This window comes from Debaryomyces fabryi (assembly GCF_001447935.2).
Source record: "Debaryomyces fabryi strain CBS 789 chromosome Unknown contig00001, whole genome shotgun sequence".
NCBI lineage: Eukaryota > Fungi > Ascomycota > Pichiomycetes > Serinales > Debaryomycetaceae > Debaryomyces > Debaryomyces fabryi.
The window spans coordinates 211,909-230,937 of NW_015385427.1; the positions used below are offsets into that span (position 1 = coordinate 211,909).

The 19,029-nt window shown below is 33.1% G+C and overlaps 7 protein-coding genes across 7 annotated transcripts; 3 read left to right on the plus strand and 4 right to left on the minus strand.

Annotated features, from left to right (window-relative positions):
* Positions 1-95: 95 nt before the first annotated feature.
* On the minus strand, positions 96-6,680 carry AC631_00105 (uncharacterized protein; the record flags this gene model as incomplete). Its single annotated transcript, XM_015608935.1, has 1 exon — positions 96-6,680. One exon carries the CDS (start codon positions 6,678-6,680, stop codon positions 96-98), a length of 6,585 nt encoding a protein of 2,194 aa, XP_015470336.1.
* A 153-nt stretch (positions 6,681-6,833) lies between these two features.
* On the minus strand, positions 6,834-7,997 carry AC631_00106 (uncharacterized protein; the record flags this gene model as incomplete). The annotated part of the gene is made up of 1 exon (XM_015608936.1): positions 6,834-7,997. One exon carries the CDS (start codon positions 7,995-7,997, stop codon positions 6,834-6,836), a length of 1,164 nt encoding a protein of 387 aa, XP_015470337.1.
* Positions 7,998-8,601: 604 nt separating this feature from the next.
* AC631_00107 (uncharacterized protein) lies at positions 8,602-10,767 on the plus strand (the record flags this gene model as incomplete). The annotated part of the gene is made up of 1 exon (XM_015608937.1): positions 8,602-10,767. One exon carries the CDS (start codon positions 8,602-8,604, stop codon positions 10,765-10,767), a length of 2,166 nt encoding a protein of 721 aa, XP_015470338.1.
* A 178-nt stretch (positions 10,768-10,945) lies between these two features.
* SEC5 (exocyst subunit) lies at positions 10,946-13,873 on the plus strand (the record flags this gene model as incomplete). The annotated part of the gene is made up of 1 exon (XM_015608938.1): positions 10,946-13,873. The coding sequence occupies one exon, from the start codon at positions 10,946-10,948 to the stop codon at positions 13,871-13,873; it is 2,928 nt and encodes a 975-aa protein (XP_015470339.1).
* Positions 13,874-14,080: 207 nt separating this feature from the next.
* AC631_00109 (FTR1 family protein) lies at positions 14,081-15,235 on the minus strand (the record flags this gene model as incomplete). The annotated part of the gene is made up of 1 exon (XM_015608939.1): positions 14,081-15,235. One exon carries the CDS (start codon positions 15,233-15,235, stop codon positions 14,081-14,083), a length of 1,155 nt encoding a protein of 384 aa, XP_015470340.1.
* A 732-nt stretch (positions 15,236-15,967) lies between these two features.
* On the plus strand, positions 15,968-17,398 carry AC631_00110 (uncharacterized protein; the record flags this gene model as incomplete). Its single annotated transcript, XM_015608940.1, has 1 exon — positions 15,968-17,398. One exon carries the CDS (start codon positions 15,968-15,970, stop codon positions 17,396-17,398), a length of 1,431 nt encoding a protein of 476 aa, XP_015470341.1.
* Positions 17,399-17,483: 85 nt separating this feature from the next.
* Positions 17,484-18,776, minus strand: SHE3 (She3p; the record flags this gene model as incomplete). The annotated part of the gene is made up of 1 exon (XM_015608941.1): positions 17,484-18,776. One exon carries the CDS (start codon positions 18,774-18,776, stop codon positions 17,484-17,486), a length of 1,293 nt encoding a protein of 430 aa, XP_015470342.1.
* Positions 18,777-19,029: the final 253 nt, after the last annotated feature.

A 19,029-nucleotide genomic window follows, 5' to 3' on the forward strand; every position in this document is an offset into this window, starting at 1 on the left:
ATTTTAAAGAGGATTTCTTATAGTACTATTCTATATACCAAGAAAAAAAAATCTCTTAAATCATCACGTGTAGTTATATATATATAAGTTATCTACTAACTTCCAAATGTCTTTAACTGAATCTCTGATCCATCCTCAACCCCGATGTAATTCTGATCACCTGAGCTAGTGCTAAGTTTAACCAATTCCTCCGTTAATCTTTTTTGTTCATCTGTCAAAGCATTATCAATTACAAATTTAAAAGCTCCTGTGTTTTGCTGTATAAGTGATAATAATTTTTCATGTAAATAAGCCTTGCCAAGATTGTCCTTATTAATTTTGTTAAATTTAATCAATAAAGGTATCAATAATGAGAACAAAGATATTGTTTTCGCTTCATCAAATGAATACGATTTGGAAAACAAGAAGAGAATTTCTAACACAATTTTTGGATCCAAATCCAGTGTATTATTTGCGAGATGACTGATCAAGCCACTTATCAAATATTTCATGACAAGACTGTCTTTCGAATGTCGAGATGAATACTGGATCAACGATTTCGTACATTGAATACCAATCGTAGTTGATTCTGGTGATTTTAAGACTTCGATCAATGTGCTGCTAAACTCATGCGAATCTTCATCGTTCAATTCGATATCACCGGATGTGATAAGTATCATTGTAGTTAATACTGAGTAATCATTTGCTTTATCGATCTTATAATATTTACGAATAATCTTACTGAAGCAAGAGACCAAGTCAGTATTTTCAAATGTCTTTGATTCAGAAATAATTTGCTTTAAGTGGGGCAAAACAGTTGAAATTAATAGATCATTACCGTTCTCGTAGAATTTAGCGAATATGAACAATAAGCAAGAATAAAGGTCAGCCTTAACAATGTCAGGGAATCGACACATCATATCCACTAGCTTATGCAAACAGTTCTTTATTAAAATTAAATTAGCACTGCTGTCCGCATGTTTCAAGAGTAATTGAGTTGATTCATTACCTGGATCGTAATCAGTACGCAAAAATGGTATTATATCAAACAATGGAAGCATACAAACCCTTATCAATTCAAATAACTTGTCAAAACTTTCTGTTAAATCTTTATGCTTATTTGTAAAACTTAGGAAAGTAGTGCTAATAGTGTCAATCAATTTACACTTTATTTCAGTATCATCTTCTATTAATATCAATCTGTCAAAGAGGTTGATAACTTCACCAAAAATTTCATCGTTGAATATGAGGTCAATCAAATATGGACTTTGGACTAACCTATTCAAAGAAATTAATATTTCAGAAACATTATCATTCTTAATTAGTGATTCAATGCACTGACTGAACAAAATGAAGAGGAAATTTTGAGCATCTCCAGACAAATATTCATCCACAAATTTATCATTCTCTAATTCTGAACTTAAAACGTTGATTAGATTTAACCAATAACTCTCATAGATTTCCAATTCCTTTGAAGCTGTTTCATTGTATTTCAACATAGAATACTCTCGTAAGACCAAAATCCATAAAGAATTCAAAAGCATTGAGTAATTGTCGAGAGTTTCCACTAATTCAGGTTCTGCAATTTCTTCGTCTTCCAGGACATTAATTTTCAACAATGCCCAACAATTTAAAATAGATAACTGTATAGTTTTTTTACCAAACTCAGACATGTTCTCTAAATAACTAAATCTTAAAAACTTGCTAGACGATATCTCTTCCAACAAGTAAATCAATGTCTTTAATATTCTATGCTTTGAATAGAATTTGATTCGAGGCAAATTAATAAACTTTGATGAGACGTTTATTGCATTTACAATGACCCTAGAATTGTTATTTGCTTTAAAACAGGGAATTAAGGCACTAATAATTAAAGCTTGTTGTTGCTCTAAAATTGAAACCCCAGGGTATAGCGGGTCTGCAAAGTCTCCGAACAATCTTAACGCTTTATCCAACAAACTAACTCCTTCTAACTTGATAGAAGTTATTGGGGAGGATGAGCCCAAGAATGATAACTTGATGATATCTTGTATCTTGTTTGTCAACTGTTCTAAAAGTTGACTGTTTTTATTAGAATACTCCAATAAATCATTCAATAAATCAAATATAAATAATTTAAATTCCCACGTAATTGGCTCGTTTTTGTCAGAAGATTCATCATCATTCCCAACAATATTTTCTATTTCTTCGTCCCTAAAATCAACATCCGACTTATTTTTCTTTTTCTGTCTTTGCTGTAAAGGTAATAACTTTTGCAGATAATTAACTTCAATAAACGGGCCAATTAATTTCTTTGATGAGTATTTGAATAGTGAATTTAAAGTCATGAACCAATTCATTTCTAGACTTGATTCCATCCAAAGACGGATTAATTGTTTTAGTTGCTCGCATGGTTTTAAATTCATTGCAATCCATAAAATCTTTACCGTTTCTTTTGATAGGATTTCACTACCATATATCTTTATTAACCCAACATAGCATTCAAAAGCAGATTTTAACAACAGGAAGCTAGAATTAAAAGGAAATATCATATCTTTATTCAATGAAGTAGGATTCGTTGTAACCAATCCAATTTTTAAATTTTTAGATATAATTAAATCAAGTAGATTAGTAAAAAATTCGAGACTTCCTTTAATCAATTTTGGATCAAAAATAATTAATTCTGGGAATATCTTAAGGAGGTTTTCGAAAACTTCAAGATAATCAGATATTGTAACGCATCCAACACCATTGCTTAATGTAACAATTAAGTCCCTTATTTTCAATTTATCATCGTTTGCTATTTGGCGTAAATTAGGCCCCAATGAAGTTACGCATAGTTTAACTATCTTAGTGACTATTCCAATTGAGCCAAACTTACACTTCAAATTAATTAAAAGCTTATTTTCAAGATCATAACCATAATCATCGTTCAAAAATATATTGTATACATTAGTTACAACTTCAGGAATTAAATGAAGATTATCTAGATTATTTTCTAGTAAAATATTTGTTGCTTCTAATGAAAAATGCAAAACAATAGGATTAGGATCTTTAAGTAACTGTACTGCAACATTGTACACATCCGTAAAGCCAATATGTGTGTATTGGTGTATTCTGGACAAAGTTAAAATAGAAGAACCTCTTTGATATGGATTAATATCATTAACAATCTTATTAATAAATTTGTTTATTTGTTCATTTGTGAATTCTCTATCTTTAGTAAGAACACCACATGCCATCCCAACAGAATCGCAATTAATATACATGAGCTCCATATTATTCGTTTCAAATTTCTCTAATATGTCAAGTAAAACATTTAAAATCTCTCGATCTAAGTTTTGTTTCTTCTTTGTGAGGCTGCTCAAAACTCCATGTAACGCAATAGAAATATTCACGCATATTGCCTTATATCGCAACGGATCAATAGATTTTGCAGTAAGAAAATTCCTCATTTGTTCTAATAATGAAAATTGAATTTTTGAACTTAAATAGGGAAAAACTAGTTGGAATAGTTCAATAGAAAGGTCAATGAGCGATGTTATAATATTTGATGAGAATTGCTCATTCACAGAATAATCTTGGACTAAGTAGATATTTGGATCATAAATTACATTATGATCCACTGACTGTAAAATACCGTTCTCAAAGTAATCAAACCATGCATAGTTCCCTTCTTCGAAATGGGACTCAATCATAGATTTTGGGGACCCCAGAGAAGGTCTCCCTTTAGAGAATGCATCTTTGTAAGAAATGCTTGTTGCCGTGCTCTTTTCGTTGCTGTCTTCGAGACTAAGTTTAATCAATAATTCATCAATATTTGAAGTATATCCTTGAAATTTACTAGAAACACCAAAAGAGTAATTGTAATCTTCACCCAAAATAATCATGTCATTATCATAGTCATTGATTTTTGTCTGCGTCGTTTTATTAGCGCTGGATTTTTGCTTCTCTTTAGTATGTTCAGGAGGGAAACATCTAGAAAATATTTTAGAATCACTAAATAGCTTGACTAAAAATATTACCATGTTTGAGTTTATATCATTTTTCAATAACGCAGCAAGTTTGATAAAACTTTGTAGCAAAATTTTCTTGCTGTATAAGATTAGACTTATCATCACACGTTCAAAAGATAGCTTTCTGTTGGCATTGTAATTTGAATAATGAATATTATTAACCATGATTGGATTATAATTATTCTCATTAAAGTTTTGGCTTGTAAAATTTGTAATAGGACCAACTCCTTCAATATTATTTTCTAGATAGGTCAAGTAATTATATGACTTGGTTAATAAAAACTGTAACTGCTTCAACGATTCTGGAGTGAGTTGAACAGAGTTCAAATAATTCAATAAGCATATTAAACTAGAATTCCTCAACTTGAGGTTGTCGACAACTTCACGTTGTTGTCCTTCTTGACTGTCGTTATTTAAAGAAGAACTTATAAACTGAGACGTTAACAAACCCTTCCAGAAGACCAAAAATTGGGAAGAATTTAATTTAACGAATTCAGAATCGTTATAGAAGGTAATCAAGGAAGATAAAATGGTCCAACAGGCAGAATTTTTAACAGCATTGTTATGACTATTATGCTTTAAATTTTGAGTGCAAAAACTTAAAATCCTCACAATAGTCGAATTTTGAAGTAATGTTGAGTCCGTTTGCTTTATCAACGCCAGGAGTGCTAAGGAATAACTCATCAACCTCACATCAACTAATCCACAATTATGCTCATCAGCATTTCCCACAACATTCGATTCGTGCTGACTATCAGAATTTTTATATTCATGACTTACCAAATTGTACAAATCCAATATCAATTGATTGGTTTCGACATCATTATTGGACGCATATTTCAATAATGTTGTCAAAGCATAAATTCTAATTCCAGTGCACTTATTGATGAGTAATTTGAAGATAATGTCTCTCAAAAATGATTTCTCACTATCAGTGGTTCCTTGGTCTTCTTCTTCTTCTTCTTCGACATCTCTAGAGACATTTGCCCTTTCTCCATCAACACCCTGTGTTTCTGAAGAATTTTCTGATAAAGCTTGTTTTGTTTGAACAATCGAATTAAAATCTAATCCGAATGGTAATAATATTTCTATAATGTGCAATAATAAATAGCATTGATACGAGTTTTGGTATGGTATAATTTCTTTTTGTCTTGCATCTTTATTCTTTAACTTCAGACTATTCTTTCCCGTCTTGAAAGTAAATAACTTTGATTCTCTTTTATTGTCTCGGTTATTGGATGCTTTGGTATTTACAGATTCGGAGGATTGTTCAGTATTATCCGACAGCCCATCTAAATTGAACTTAGAATATGTGTACTCCATTAGTATTTCATGACACGTAGATCCGCTTTCGTCAATAATATAATCTGATACCGATTTGAAATGCTGCAAAGATTTATTCCAATATTGATTTTGAATGTGGTTATCTATATCATTTAGTTCTCCAAATTTGGACAAGAGGGTATCCAAAATATTGACCAAATTCCCTGATAAATAGTCGGAATTCTGAAATTGCTCTAATTGAATATAGAATATTAAAGTTTCAATTATACCTGTTTGGTGCAATAACAAATCTGTATTTGTCCTAATGATATTTTCACTATCATGGTTCCAAATAGTATTCTTTTCCTTCCTTATATCAACAATGGCTATGTCGTTCTCAGTGCTAGTCATAGAAGTTAATGAGTCATTCCAACTATTAACATGAGGCAAGGTATATTCATTAGTCAAATATTCTATCGGATTGAATTTTCCGGTGGGAATAAAATTGATAAACAAATGGGCTAGAAGTTCAACAGTTGCAATTCTAACCTCCTTACAGAAATTCGTAAGACCATAGCGAAAAACCTTCTCATTGGTTGACAATAAATTCATTTGGAATTGATGTTGTGACATAATTGCTTCGGGCTTTAATTTTGAGCCTGCTGACGAAGACGAAGTTGATAATGCAAGCAAATTTTCATAGTTTGATGATACTGAGAGTAAAAGAATATTCTTTAAAACCAAAATATAATTTTTTTTTAATAAAACAGTGGAGGAAGTATCGCTATTCGTGGGAGCAGAGTCTAACGGTAATTCAAAAGAAATATTATAATATATGTTCTTATTGATAATTTTTAACAACTTCGCCTGTAACTTCTCATCAATGTCAAACTTTGTAGCATTCTTAGTGATAGAATTTAACAAGTAGATCAAGTTACTACTTATATCTGGATATTTTTTTATGATTTTATAAATTTGGTTGACAGAAAAGCTAACCAAGGAGTTCAACGAATTTGGATATGTCTCAAATAGATCTATAAGGAGTATTATAGAGACTTTGGCAATTGAAGGCAAACTTCCTGCTTCATTCAAATTCAAATGGTTAAGTAATGTGTTAGCAAAATCGTATGTTTTCGTAGGCAATTGTGCAAGAACTTGTATCAAATTCTTCGAAACCAATTTGTAAACATTCAACGAAAGCTTGTCTTCGACATTTTCAATGTCGCTTTCATCACTGACTTCCTTTACTTTTGATTTGCCCTTAGAAGGTTGTGGTAATTTTAATTTTTCAACTAACGCTGATAACTGCTCTAGACATAGATTAAAATCAATTTCAGGTTCTGATTCATATTTACTTAGTCTGCCATTCAAATCAATAAGGTATCTCAAGATATCCTTCTTATCATAATTCTTCAAGAATTTAGAGAATTGATCACTATTCATTGCTGATAAGTGCTTAATTGATATATATATATTTCGATTTAGTCGTAACTATTGATACGTATATATTATGTTTACTTGCGACATTACGGGGAGCCGTGCTTTTGTGTCACGACATTTTTTATGTCAACTGAAAAGCTGCAAAATGGGTGATGTTCAGTTACTGTTACTGAGACTCAATGATTTGAAAGTATCAAAAATATTGGTTCGACGATGACGCCTTTTTATTTGCCTCAATTCCGGAGATTTTGAAATGGTTTTATTATTCATGCCTGGAGAAGCTTTTACTGCCTCTAATGCTCGTCTTGATGTTTCAAATTGAGCTTGATCGTAGATCTTTTGGGGCTCCTTCGTGCCTAGGTTTGCCCTCGCCGATACATCTACTATTGGTGGTGACTTAGGTATAGATATAGTCTCCTGAGAAGGTTCAATATTTTCCTTGTCTGCTACTTTGCCTCGCAAAGTAGCCTTCGAAGTATGCCTTGACAATTTTGTCGTGGGTGAGGATTTCATCTGCGAAGTGTATACTGAGTTCTTCAAATTACGTGCTTTCTTAGACATGCTTTCGGAGTTAGTGGTTAATTGATGAAGTTTTTTCAATGAATCTGACTTTTTCATCCCAGATCCTTTTCCATTTGCCAATGTATGACTGCTCTTGGATGAAGGGGGCCCGGCATTTAAAATATCTTTCATGCTCAAAAACAGACTTTCGACTTCATTATTTTCGTAAAATCTCAATTTGGTTTCCAACGACAAAATTTTTCCTTTCATTTCCTTGATTGAGTTTTCAAAATTCGTAATATGCAATTGCTTCTGGCTGTTGGTCTGTTTCTCCCTATGTAAGTCATTTTCTATTATGGCTATTTTTTCGAGTAGTTCATTATTGAATTGGCCCGCTAATTCCAATTTATTGCATAACATCCGATCATTCTCTTCCATATCATCGTTTACTATTTCTACAGAAACAAGTTTTTGCTTCAATGAACTTATTTGCTTTTCATATTCTTGTGTCTTTGTAATCACTGTTTCATTTAAATCAGAGATCTCCTTATTAAGACTAGCAATGTTCTCCTTGGAGAGTTGCAACTGCTTCTTGGATGTACCCAAAGCTTCACGAAGTGTACTGTTTTCGTTCTCCAATCCCTGAAGTTCTTCTTCCAATGCCTGTTCTAATTCTTTACTCGATTCCTGAAACTCATTTAATTCTGACTCTAATTCTATAACTCTCTGCACCACCTCTTCCTGTGATAATTGCCCCAATTCATCCCTGTTTATCTTGGATGGAGATGATGGCTCCTGTTTGCTATTTGGACCTCCCATCATGAAGTGCCATTCAGGAGTTCTAGTATCTATCAACTGTACAAAAAAAATTGTAAACACAAATCACTCTATGTGCAGGATATGACATAAAGACATACACAATTGATGACTTTACCGCAACCACATAAGTTTATGGGTTGTATGCAAAGTAAGAGAGGAAGAAAGAGGCTAATTTTCTCGACCTCCGTCTATGTGAATGTATAGTCGTGAACCGTTTTAATATCAAATTAAAGCTTTAAGTTTTTCTCTACAAAGTATATTTGAAATTCTATGGAATTAAATACAAACGTTACAATATTCAAAAAAAAGACAAAATATAATAAAAATCACTAAATTAAAACATTTAACTATATTTCTGTGGATAAAATGTTATGACTGATAATCCAGCAAGATAACTTTATCCGGGGTTTAATTCATTTTAGCTATATATATTAGATTGCAAAACCGTTGAGTAATATTTGTACTACATGTGCGTAAATATGAGTATATTATAATCACCAAATTTTCAAAACAACACAACCACCATAGAAGTGTTACCCTACTTTATTTATCAAAACAGCGGGTAACCCTTTTCAATAGTAAAGTAACAGCTGCAAAATAGAGTATGGAAGATCAGCAAGAGATAGGTGGTGCACAAGCATTGCTCCAGTTAGGCTCAAAAACCAGAAGTGATGATGAGCACGAAGGCAAAAATGGAGAGGGAGATCAATCGCTAAATATTTCAAATAATGAAATTAAATTCAACGATAAAGATATTGACGATACGAATGGTGTTAACGGCGACGAAGGCAATGAAGACGGTGTTGAATCAGATGCAGAGCTAGCTGATGTAAAGACGACTAACCAACAAATTAATGATGCAGTGGAGGCGGCAGTGATGAGATATGTTGGAGGGACATTAGATGGTACAGGAGAGAATACCTCCAATAATGGAACGAGAAAGAACAAACGGAAATTGAACCACGATGATATCATGTCAAATATCAATGAGTTTAACCAATGGACTGGATTTTTGGACGATGATATTACTGACAATCAGACAGAAGATTTCAATTCGTTTGCACAACACCAACCTCAAAATCAGGCACAACAACCTACGCCGAACAAGAATCTTAGGAAGAAAAAGAAGAAGAGCAACCAAGTTTCCCAAACACACAATGAAATTGACCCAGAATTAACCGGATTAGATTCCTCGGCGGAACATGATCAATTAGTTCAAGCAGCAATCATTGATGCTAGAGAATTGGCAAAACAGCTTGGAAATGGCTCACTTCATGACAGTGATACTTCAGCTGTTCATAATAGTCTAAATAATTTACCTCCCCATCAGGCTCAGCAAGTTATTGCTGCTGCTACCGCAGCAGTACAGCAAGGCCAGCCAAACCCGGAGTCGATAGCTGCGATCAATCAATTAGCACAGGCTGCATCTTCTTTATCAGGAGAGTTAAACAGAAGCAATAAAACAATTCCAAAACAAAGAAAGCTCTCGAAGATTGAGGATGGCCTTATTAATTATCAAGCTATTAAGCCTACGTCTAACTATCGTAAACCAAAATTCAATCATTTAACGTCCATTGACTCTTTGGTTGAAGAAGCGTCTGCTCAAGCGTGTAATTGGTATAACAACCTTCCACAAACCAATAGCAGTGGACCACGTATTTTTTCTCCTGAGGAAATTTCAGCTGTTGATCATTTCATTACGGGATATTGCCATTTGCACAAATTGACTCGTCAAGATATTTGTAATAGAATTTGGTCAAACGAGAGGAAGAAGGATAATTTTTGGGAATCATTAACTCGTGTGTTACCTTACAGATCTCGTGCATCTGTTTATAAGCATGTTAGAAGACAGTATCATGTCTTTGATGTTAGAGCAAAATGGACCAAAGAAGACGACGAACTATTGAGGAAGTTAGCATCAACCAAAGAGGGCAACTGGAAAGAAATCGGTGATACCATGGGACGTATGCCTGAGGACTGTAGGGATAGATGGAGAAATTATGTGAAATGTGGAGAGAACAGAGTATTGAATAAGTGGTCTGAAGAAGAAGAAAGGAAGTTGAGAGACATAGTGACCGATATGATGTCTCATATTGGAGATGATAACAAACTGAAACCAGCAACTATTAATTGGACAATTGTTAGTGAACGAATGAATGGGGTTCGTTCCCGTATTCAATGCCGTTATAAATGGAACAAGCTTGTGAAAAGAGCGTCTGCGGCAAGAGCATCTTATATGAACCAAAGCACAAGGTTATGGCTTTTCCAAAGATTACAAAGATTAGGCTTTCCAACTTTGGAAAGTGTTGACTGGGACTACATTGTTCATCTATACAACGAGGAACGTAAAAATTCTGCAAATGCAGAGGAAAAGAAAAACGATCCAGATGAGAATTGGGTAGCAGCTGATTTCAAAGTTGGATTTGAAAAAATGAAATCTGAAATAAAAGATCACAGAAAGATGTCTTTAGGAGAAGTTTTAGAAAGACTTATTGAAGATTTCTATATCAGACAAGGCCAGGCCCCTCCACGGACTCAAAACCAGGATCATCATCAGCCACAGCAACACCAGCATCATGTTCAGTTACCGTTACACGATTCTTCTGATGCTGCGCATTACACCACTAGTGCACGTCAAGTTCCAAGTCTGGGTCACGTTCATGATGAAGAAGACGATGCAACCTCTATAGCCAACGCAGCTGTAGCGGCTGTATCAGCCAGTGTTAATGGAGACGATACTCAGCAACAAGAATATAGTTTATGGAGATAAATATTATGTATACAATTGACATTTTTAGTTCGTAATGTAATTTTAAAGAATTGAGGAGTTCATTAAGATCGCGCACTTTATCACCAAAATTAAAAAACATAACAACGTATCAGCTGAAAAAACCGAACGAACGACGTGAACTAACATACAATTGAAATACAGTAGACTTAATAGCATTATGATAAACTACGACGATAATGACGAAAATTTGTTGTCGTTTTATAATATTGCTACTGTTAATCCTACTAGTAGGAATGATTTGAAGTTAACTAATCAAGAACAAATCGATTCAGACGAATTGAACAATTTCACAACTGACGAACAATTTAATTTATTACTTACATTAGTCAATGCTAATACTGGTCACAACAATAACACATTATATCGCTATAATGATGAAGATCCCGAGGACCCTCTTCGTGGGAGAGGTACTAATGTTATTAAACAATTGATGCAGAAACAAGTGATTTCTTCTAAAGATGACCCTAAATTAAACCTGTTTTTAATTTCATCCCCGAATTTCGATTCACAACGATTTTTAACTACTGTTCATCAAGATTCTTCAATTGATGAATTGGTGCAGTCTTTAAATTTCTTGGAAAGAAATATACACAGCCAGACAGCAGAGTTGAAACTGGTTATAGATTCCAATTTTATTAAATTTGTTGATTGCAAAAAGTCAATAGATGATATTCTAGTAGCGTTCAGACAACTGAAAACAAAGGTTCAACAAGATCGTGAAAACTCCAAGATTTTCAATCCTCAAAGGCATAAAAACATGGAGAAGAGTGAGACACTTTCTTCTGAACTTGAAGAATCATTAAAAAACATTAATATGGCATCCACCTTACTCATAAGACCTATAATGGAGAATAAGAGCAAAGAGCAAAAATTGAATACCTTAATTGAATTTATTAAAAGCAACAAGTTTTTCTTCGATCTTCCCCATAATTTGATTGAATCATTGTCAAATCAGAACAATGACCAGTTTATAGAGGATTACAATAGATTTCTTAAAGCAAAGGAAGAATTTAATCAAAAACAAGAAGAATCGTACAAAAGAGATATGGCTCAACTAAACCCGGAATCTGATTTTGAAGCAATTAAAGAAAGAGAGCAAAATCAGCAATTAGCTGATACTGCAATATTAAGGGTTTTTACGGAGGTGGATAATATTATCGTGGAATATAGAAAGAAAATTTACAACGAACTTCTTAGTTTAGATCATGAAGCAGGTAATTCCAAAGGCCATTTCTCGAATACAAATAACGCCAGATTCATATCTTTAGTTGATAAATTATACCAATTGAATAACGAGGATGGAAATAATGCATCCAACCCAATTTATGAATTTTTGAATACTCAGCTTAATGGTTTACGGAAAGATTTAGATTATCAAATTAATAAGTTCGATACTAAATTTAAAATGATGCAAAGAAAATTATTGGATTATATAACTTCATTAGCGGAGCATAGAGAAGGCGGTTCGCATGTTGGACATATTAGTGAAAAGTACAGCAATATTGATGACTATTTTAGAGCTTCTTCTACATCTTCAACTCCGAGTAACGAAGAAATGGACCGGATAGTAATGAAGTTCTTCGATAGTAGTGATAACTTAGACTTGTCATTTATTAATGAAACATGGTTGGTGTTACTCAACTTTGTTACTTACTTGGATGATTTATTTTTGAAGAATATGACGAAGTTTGTCAACAACTATAACCATTATGGTAACCCTAATAATGGTTTCAATATAGATACCCAAGGAAAAATAAGAAACTTATTTGTTAATCTTGTTGTGCATCTTACAAACAAGCTAACTTCTCTATTTGACGACAACGCCGAATCAGTTAATCAGATGGAATCATCTCCAGCAAACTACAGCCGATTTTTGCCATATCACACTAATTCTCTTTCAACTATATTCTACTTGAGTGGGATTTCATCTAAGATTAATCACACTCTAACCAAAATAGGTAGTTGCATGGCAATCGTCGGAAATGCGAATAAAACTACCGATACGAATAAGATAATTAAAACTTTGAGAACCGCATCAAGTACAATAAACCAGAAGATTCTTGAAGCAACTTGTGCGGTTTGGGTTAATGACTGTTCTCAGTTCTATGACTTAGAAAGTTGGGATATCTATCATCCTATACATGATAAAAGTGTCGGACCAACCTTCACAAAGGCCATTAATATTCTCGAATGCTATGAAGGTTATATATTACGAAAGTTATCCGACTTATTATTTGTGAAGGGATTCGAAGATAATTCTAATGACGACATACGCATTGTTGCCCCATACCCTAGCAAAAGGATATTAGTCAGTGTGGAGATTCAATTTATGAGAAGTTTAAACATTTTAATTGATTCCTTAATGAAGAAATACAACGTTGAAAAGTCATCAGTTAAGGTTAACGCTAAAGGAGCACATATAGATTTGGAATTGTATAAAGTTTTGACAATGAATAATTTTGATAGACTTTCTGAAAGAATTTATCCGAAATTGATTAAAAAGTTCGATCAATTATTTGAAAAGAACTTACTGCAACAAAATTTGAAATTGTATGCTGACATAGACAAGGCAGCGTTAACAATATTAGACGATATTTTAGAACGTGAAAAATCATGGATTGATGAACGAGTTTCAAGATATTTTCTTAAAATCCCAAGCAAAGCAGTTGATCCAACCGATAATCATGTATTGAAGATCGAAAGCTTTACATATGAAGTATTGATTCATTTTGTTAAGCTTATTCATGAAGTTAAACCTTTGACAGGAACTGAAGTTTTCGTAAGTATTATGAATGAATTGCAAAATTATTTTTTAAAATTGGTATTGGAGTATTTAAGATCATTGAATAGGAATGATAAATTCTATTCAATACTCGGAAACTTGAAGTTAGGTATAATTTTCTTTGTTGAAGTATTTGAACCAAGTAAATATGCCAAATTGAATGATTATTGTATGAATTTGGTCGAAATTATTTTGGGTATTATTAACGAGAATGAGAAGCCGAACTATTCAGACGAAGAGTTCGACAACATATTAATGAAGTGTTTGAGAGATTCAGAAAGTGAGTTTGATTGCTTTTTATAGGTCTATGTACATATATGATTCCCGGTAAAAATTAATAAAAACTTAGTTACTGCGATCTTACGATAATTCTTTTTTTATTGTTGTAAATAAAACTAAATAACAACGAATGCGGCTAAATTTTTACGATCAATAGATTTGCTACAAATTGACATATCAATTTGAATCGGATTCCTTTAGCTGCAAAAACTAGAAAATTTAAAACTTGAATTATTTTTCTTCAATAGATATCAACAGGTGAGAGATATTTGAATTTGATTCTTCAAAATCAAAATGTCTACCAAGAACATTTTTACGCTTTACTTGAGCAAACAATTCGTCTTGCTCTCTCTGTGTAAGGTTAATCTTCTTTCTTTTAATGTAATACATTGGACTCAATTGTGCCAAAGTCAAGTTCTTGACGAATGGTAAGTGTCCATGCTTTTCTTCGAAGGACATCAACAATAAGATCATTATCACGCAAAACCAGTAGAGACAGTACGATATAACAGAACCATACGTGGCAGAGTTTTGCCAACCTAATAATGCATTAAAAATATCCCAGCCATTATCAGTTTGTGGATTGCAGCAATTGACGTGCCACACAGACTTACTAATGTCATAGGTGCCCGGGCCAGATCCATTTTCGGAAGCATCTCCTCCCGTTTTCTGATTGTAAGAATTTGTTTCAAAGTACCAAACACCTCTTGAAAATAAACCCGAAGCAATTAAATATAATATACATGTTGAAATTATCAAGAAAATTTGAATCGAGGATGTTGTTCCCCAGTAATACAAAGCTACACCAACTGCAATTCCAGCTAGCAATCCACAAATAACCGGAAGTGGGAAAGAAGATGCTGGTCGATTTAATCCAACCCCACCGACAAATACAACAGCTTCTAAACCTTCTCTTATACAAGTAACAAATGGCAAAATAAACATGCAGTACTTTTTAGTCAAATAGCCTATTTTAAACCGATTCGTTTTCTTTTCTGGAACTTTGAGTAATGCCTGTGCTATCTTGATTCTCCATTTCTCTCTCATCTTATTAACCCGCAACATAGCAATACCCATAATTGAAATTAAAACGGAGGCTATAATACAAAACACCCCAGTCCATAAGCTTTCAGATTTCTGCCAAATGTCACTTCCAACGATGTAAAATATTCCAATAAAAATACCACCTACAATGAGGCAAAAAACAACTCCTAATATAGTCCCGAACCATACTTGCCGTGCCAATTTTTTATATACAAATGGGTCATTGGAAGTCCCCGCTAAACCTTGCTTTAGGAATGCAAGTAAAATAGATATAATAACGACACCTTCCAATGTTTCTCTGAATAGAACGAAGAAAATTTGAATATTAAATATATCAGCCATATTTTCTCAAGTATGATCTCGTTGCTTCTATTCATATATTTATAAGTTTTAAAATAAACGAGCCTTCCACAACTGCTAATTATATTCTACCATTAGAGAAGAAATAAGAAAGATTCATTTACGTTTAGATTAAGATATATGTTGCACTTTATAGTTTCAGTATAATGATATTCAGCATATAGAAATAGACTTGCATAAAATTTTCTATAATGTATAATGAAGCATATCAAAATTAGTCGTTATATATGAAAGTAATTCGATTCATTTTGCACCAATGATCTTTGAATTCTAAATCATAGATAAGTTTGGAAACTGAAGGAAAAACAATTTATGTTGTTACAACATTTATAGAATACCAAAAACCAAGGGCTGGGCCAATCTGCAATATTTTTTTCTTGAAGGCTAGGTGGTGCAATCAATTATATATGGCTAAGAGGGATTGTCGATTGAAAACTAGAATCGTACTAAATTTTGGGATGTGGTCTTAAAATGTCTTGTAGCAATGTGGCCCAGATATAAAAGGTTCAATAAAAACTCGATAAGCAATTGTGATATGCTTTCAATGCTAATTTTGCATAAGACATTCAATTTGCAGCATAAACCATTTTTGTAGTGCTCAGTTACTATTCAACATGCGACTAGTGTTATATAAGCATGGGACAAAAAACGACTATGCGACAATAAGATATTCTATAGTGAAGACACTGAACAAACCACATACTTATTAGATTAATGAAACCGATAGAAGTATGTTCATTACGAGGACATCTAAATGATATTACTTGTACGGAACCTTATTATTCTGCCGAAAATGTATCGTTAATTTCAGCTGACTCAAAAGGGTGGATTATTTGGTGGGACATAAATACAAGAAGACCAAACTGTGTATGGAAAGGACATGATAGTAATATCGTTACGATAAGACAAATCTGCAATGGATTATTATTGACACACTCCAAAGATTCTGATATCAAAATATGGGATATTGAAAAATTCAAAGATGGGAGTCGAGAGATGCCAGCTGAGAAATACAATAGCGTTCAATACTTCAATGTAGGAGATGCTGAAGAAAACGACAACATCTTGAAAAATGAGCTCCTTGAGAAATTTCCGTTGCCAGAGCACACTGTGATTCCAGTAAATGCATTAAATTATTGCAATGTAGACTATTCCAATTACCATTTGATAACTCCTGCTACTACAGATTCCAATAATTTTGATCTATATCTGATATTCAAGCCCTCAGATCAGAATGACCAATCATTAGAAGAAAAATTGAACTTAAAAAGAGTAGCTACTAGTGTTGATCCTTGGAAACTTTATAAAAAAACAATCAACCACTTAAATAAAGAACAGGGAGTGGAGTCTGAGATAGGAAATGAAGACGATATTTTGAAGCGAGATAGATTCGGTATTATGATGAAAGTCATGTTCGTGGGGGATGACTTGTTTTATATAGGATATGAATCTGGACACTTGATTGGATTCCACATTGATTTTTCTGGTGTTACTAATAACGAAAAGAAAGAACCTACGCCGCATTCAACGAAACCCAATAAAAACGTATCTGGCCTTTCGGGACTCCTTGGAAGTAAATCAAAAAAGTCATTTGACAGGACGATTATAAATAAAGATCCTGAAATAAAAGTTGTATATATAAATGATTCGTGCTCCCCAAATCCTATACTATCGTTAGAGGTTGATAAAGTGGGCAATAGAATTATTTGCGGTTCAACTGGAAAACAATTAACCTTTCATGAGATACCCCACGAATTTTCACATTTTAGAGAAGCTAAGGATTGTGAAAGCTATAATTTAAGGCACTCAGGGATCCAGTCTATTTCTGTGAACCACAGCTTACTTGTCGTTGGATTTTGGGATGGAATTATCAAGGGATATAATCGCGATATAAATGAAGTATTCAAATATTCTAAACGCCTTCCAAGGATAGATGTTTTAGAGTCCAATAATGGTCAGGTACAACCTCATGAACGAGAAAGTAGCATGAGGTTATGTACAACTAAATTAGTGATGCCAAAAGAAACACTAAAGGTTTCAACAAAAGATTACAAATCCCTTATCAAACGCAAAAGAGACATCACGACAGCTAATTTATTAATTTCGAGTTATTATGACGGCACAATTACCATTTTCAAAATCTAGTATATGTATATATGAATATATAGAGGTTGTGATGAAATTAAATATACAAATTTATAGACAATATCAGTAACCAGGGTTACGTTCCTTATATACTAACTTCGCTGAAGTTTCTGTTAAGCGAACTTTGTCTACTACCAGGTTTTTGACCATTATTGCTATTGCTATTTCCATACATCGATCTTCTTTTCGATTTGTTGTTTGAATTTCTATTGTTTACCCTTTGGGTATTTTGTAATTGATTTTGATAACTAATATTATTAGCATTAATAATATCTTTAACAGTGTCATTGTCATTATGCGATGGAGGTGTTGGAAGCCTCGAATTGATTTCTGAGGAAGTGCTTCTCGAAGTTTTATTATTGCTTAAATTTCTTCTAGGTGCATTACCTTGAGTATGCAGCAGATTATTGAAATCAGAACTATGCTTGGAATCGAATCTAATCGAATTCCTCTTGTTCTTTCTTTTTTTCATTGAAATTGAATTTCCTCTACTCAAGTTCTTAGTGCTGAAGGGCGCGTCACTCAGTAAATCTGGAGAGCTTGTAAGAGTAGTATCATCGTCAAAAGAAGAGTTCGATAATGTATCATTAGACTCGTTAATTACACTTTCAAGATCAATTTCGGTATCTTCAAGAGCATTTAATTTCATTGGTAAATCAGGGTATTTTTCCACCAACTTCTTAATATTCTCAACGTTGTCTTGTAATATAGCTTTAGATTCTTGCCCATGAAGCTTAGCAATTTTGGCCAATTTTGATAAAAAATCCAATACAGTTTTATTTTTATTGACATAAAGATTATCCATTGTTTTTCTCTTATTTGTTAAACTCTCTACTAAGGTATCGATATCTTTGTCATTGTCAGTTAATTTGGCGCTTAAATTGTTGAAATTTTCAAGGGTTTGTTTCTTGTAGAGCTCAAATTCTGAAGTCAAATTATTAAGTTCTTTTTCGTAGTGTCTCTTGTATTCAACCTGCGACGCAATTAAGGCATCATAAGCAATCTTTAATCTTTCGTATTCAGCAATCGACGAAGATGATGATTCTTGCAAATTCTCACATCTAATCTTCATATTCTTGTTGTTTAAACTAAGCGATTCGTTAGCTGAACTTAACTCGTTGTATTGATCTTCTAAATCGATAATTCTTCTTTCTTTTCTTTTCAATAATGCATTGATCATATCGTTTTCATGTTTAGCATTTGCTAATTGGTCGACAAACAGATCATTTTTTTTAGAAACAACAGTGAAGTTCTTCTTGTAACTATCATGTGAGGACTTTACACTCTCTAATTCATTCTTCAAGGCATCAATCTCTGAATGTAACGAGTCGATAACTCTAGATGTAGGTTTATGTTTTATTGGACTTGTATCTTCCATTTCAAATCCTAGAACTTGATAAAGCTAAACAGCGTTCAAAGTATGAATATATTATTGACGACAATCCTTAAAGTATAAAGAAATTACCCTTGAATGTTTTAGAAGAACCGGTGGAAATACTAATCGATTGTACTGTGAAAATTCAAAAATGGTAAACAAAAACAAAGAAATTATTAGCGACATTTATACGTTGCGACATTCTATAGTTCCATTTTTTTTGTTAGTCGACAAGCATAACAAAAAAATATAAGGT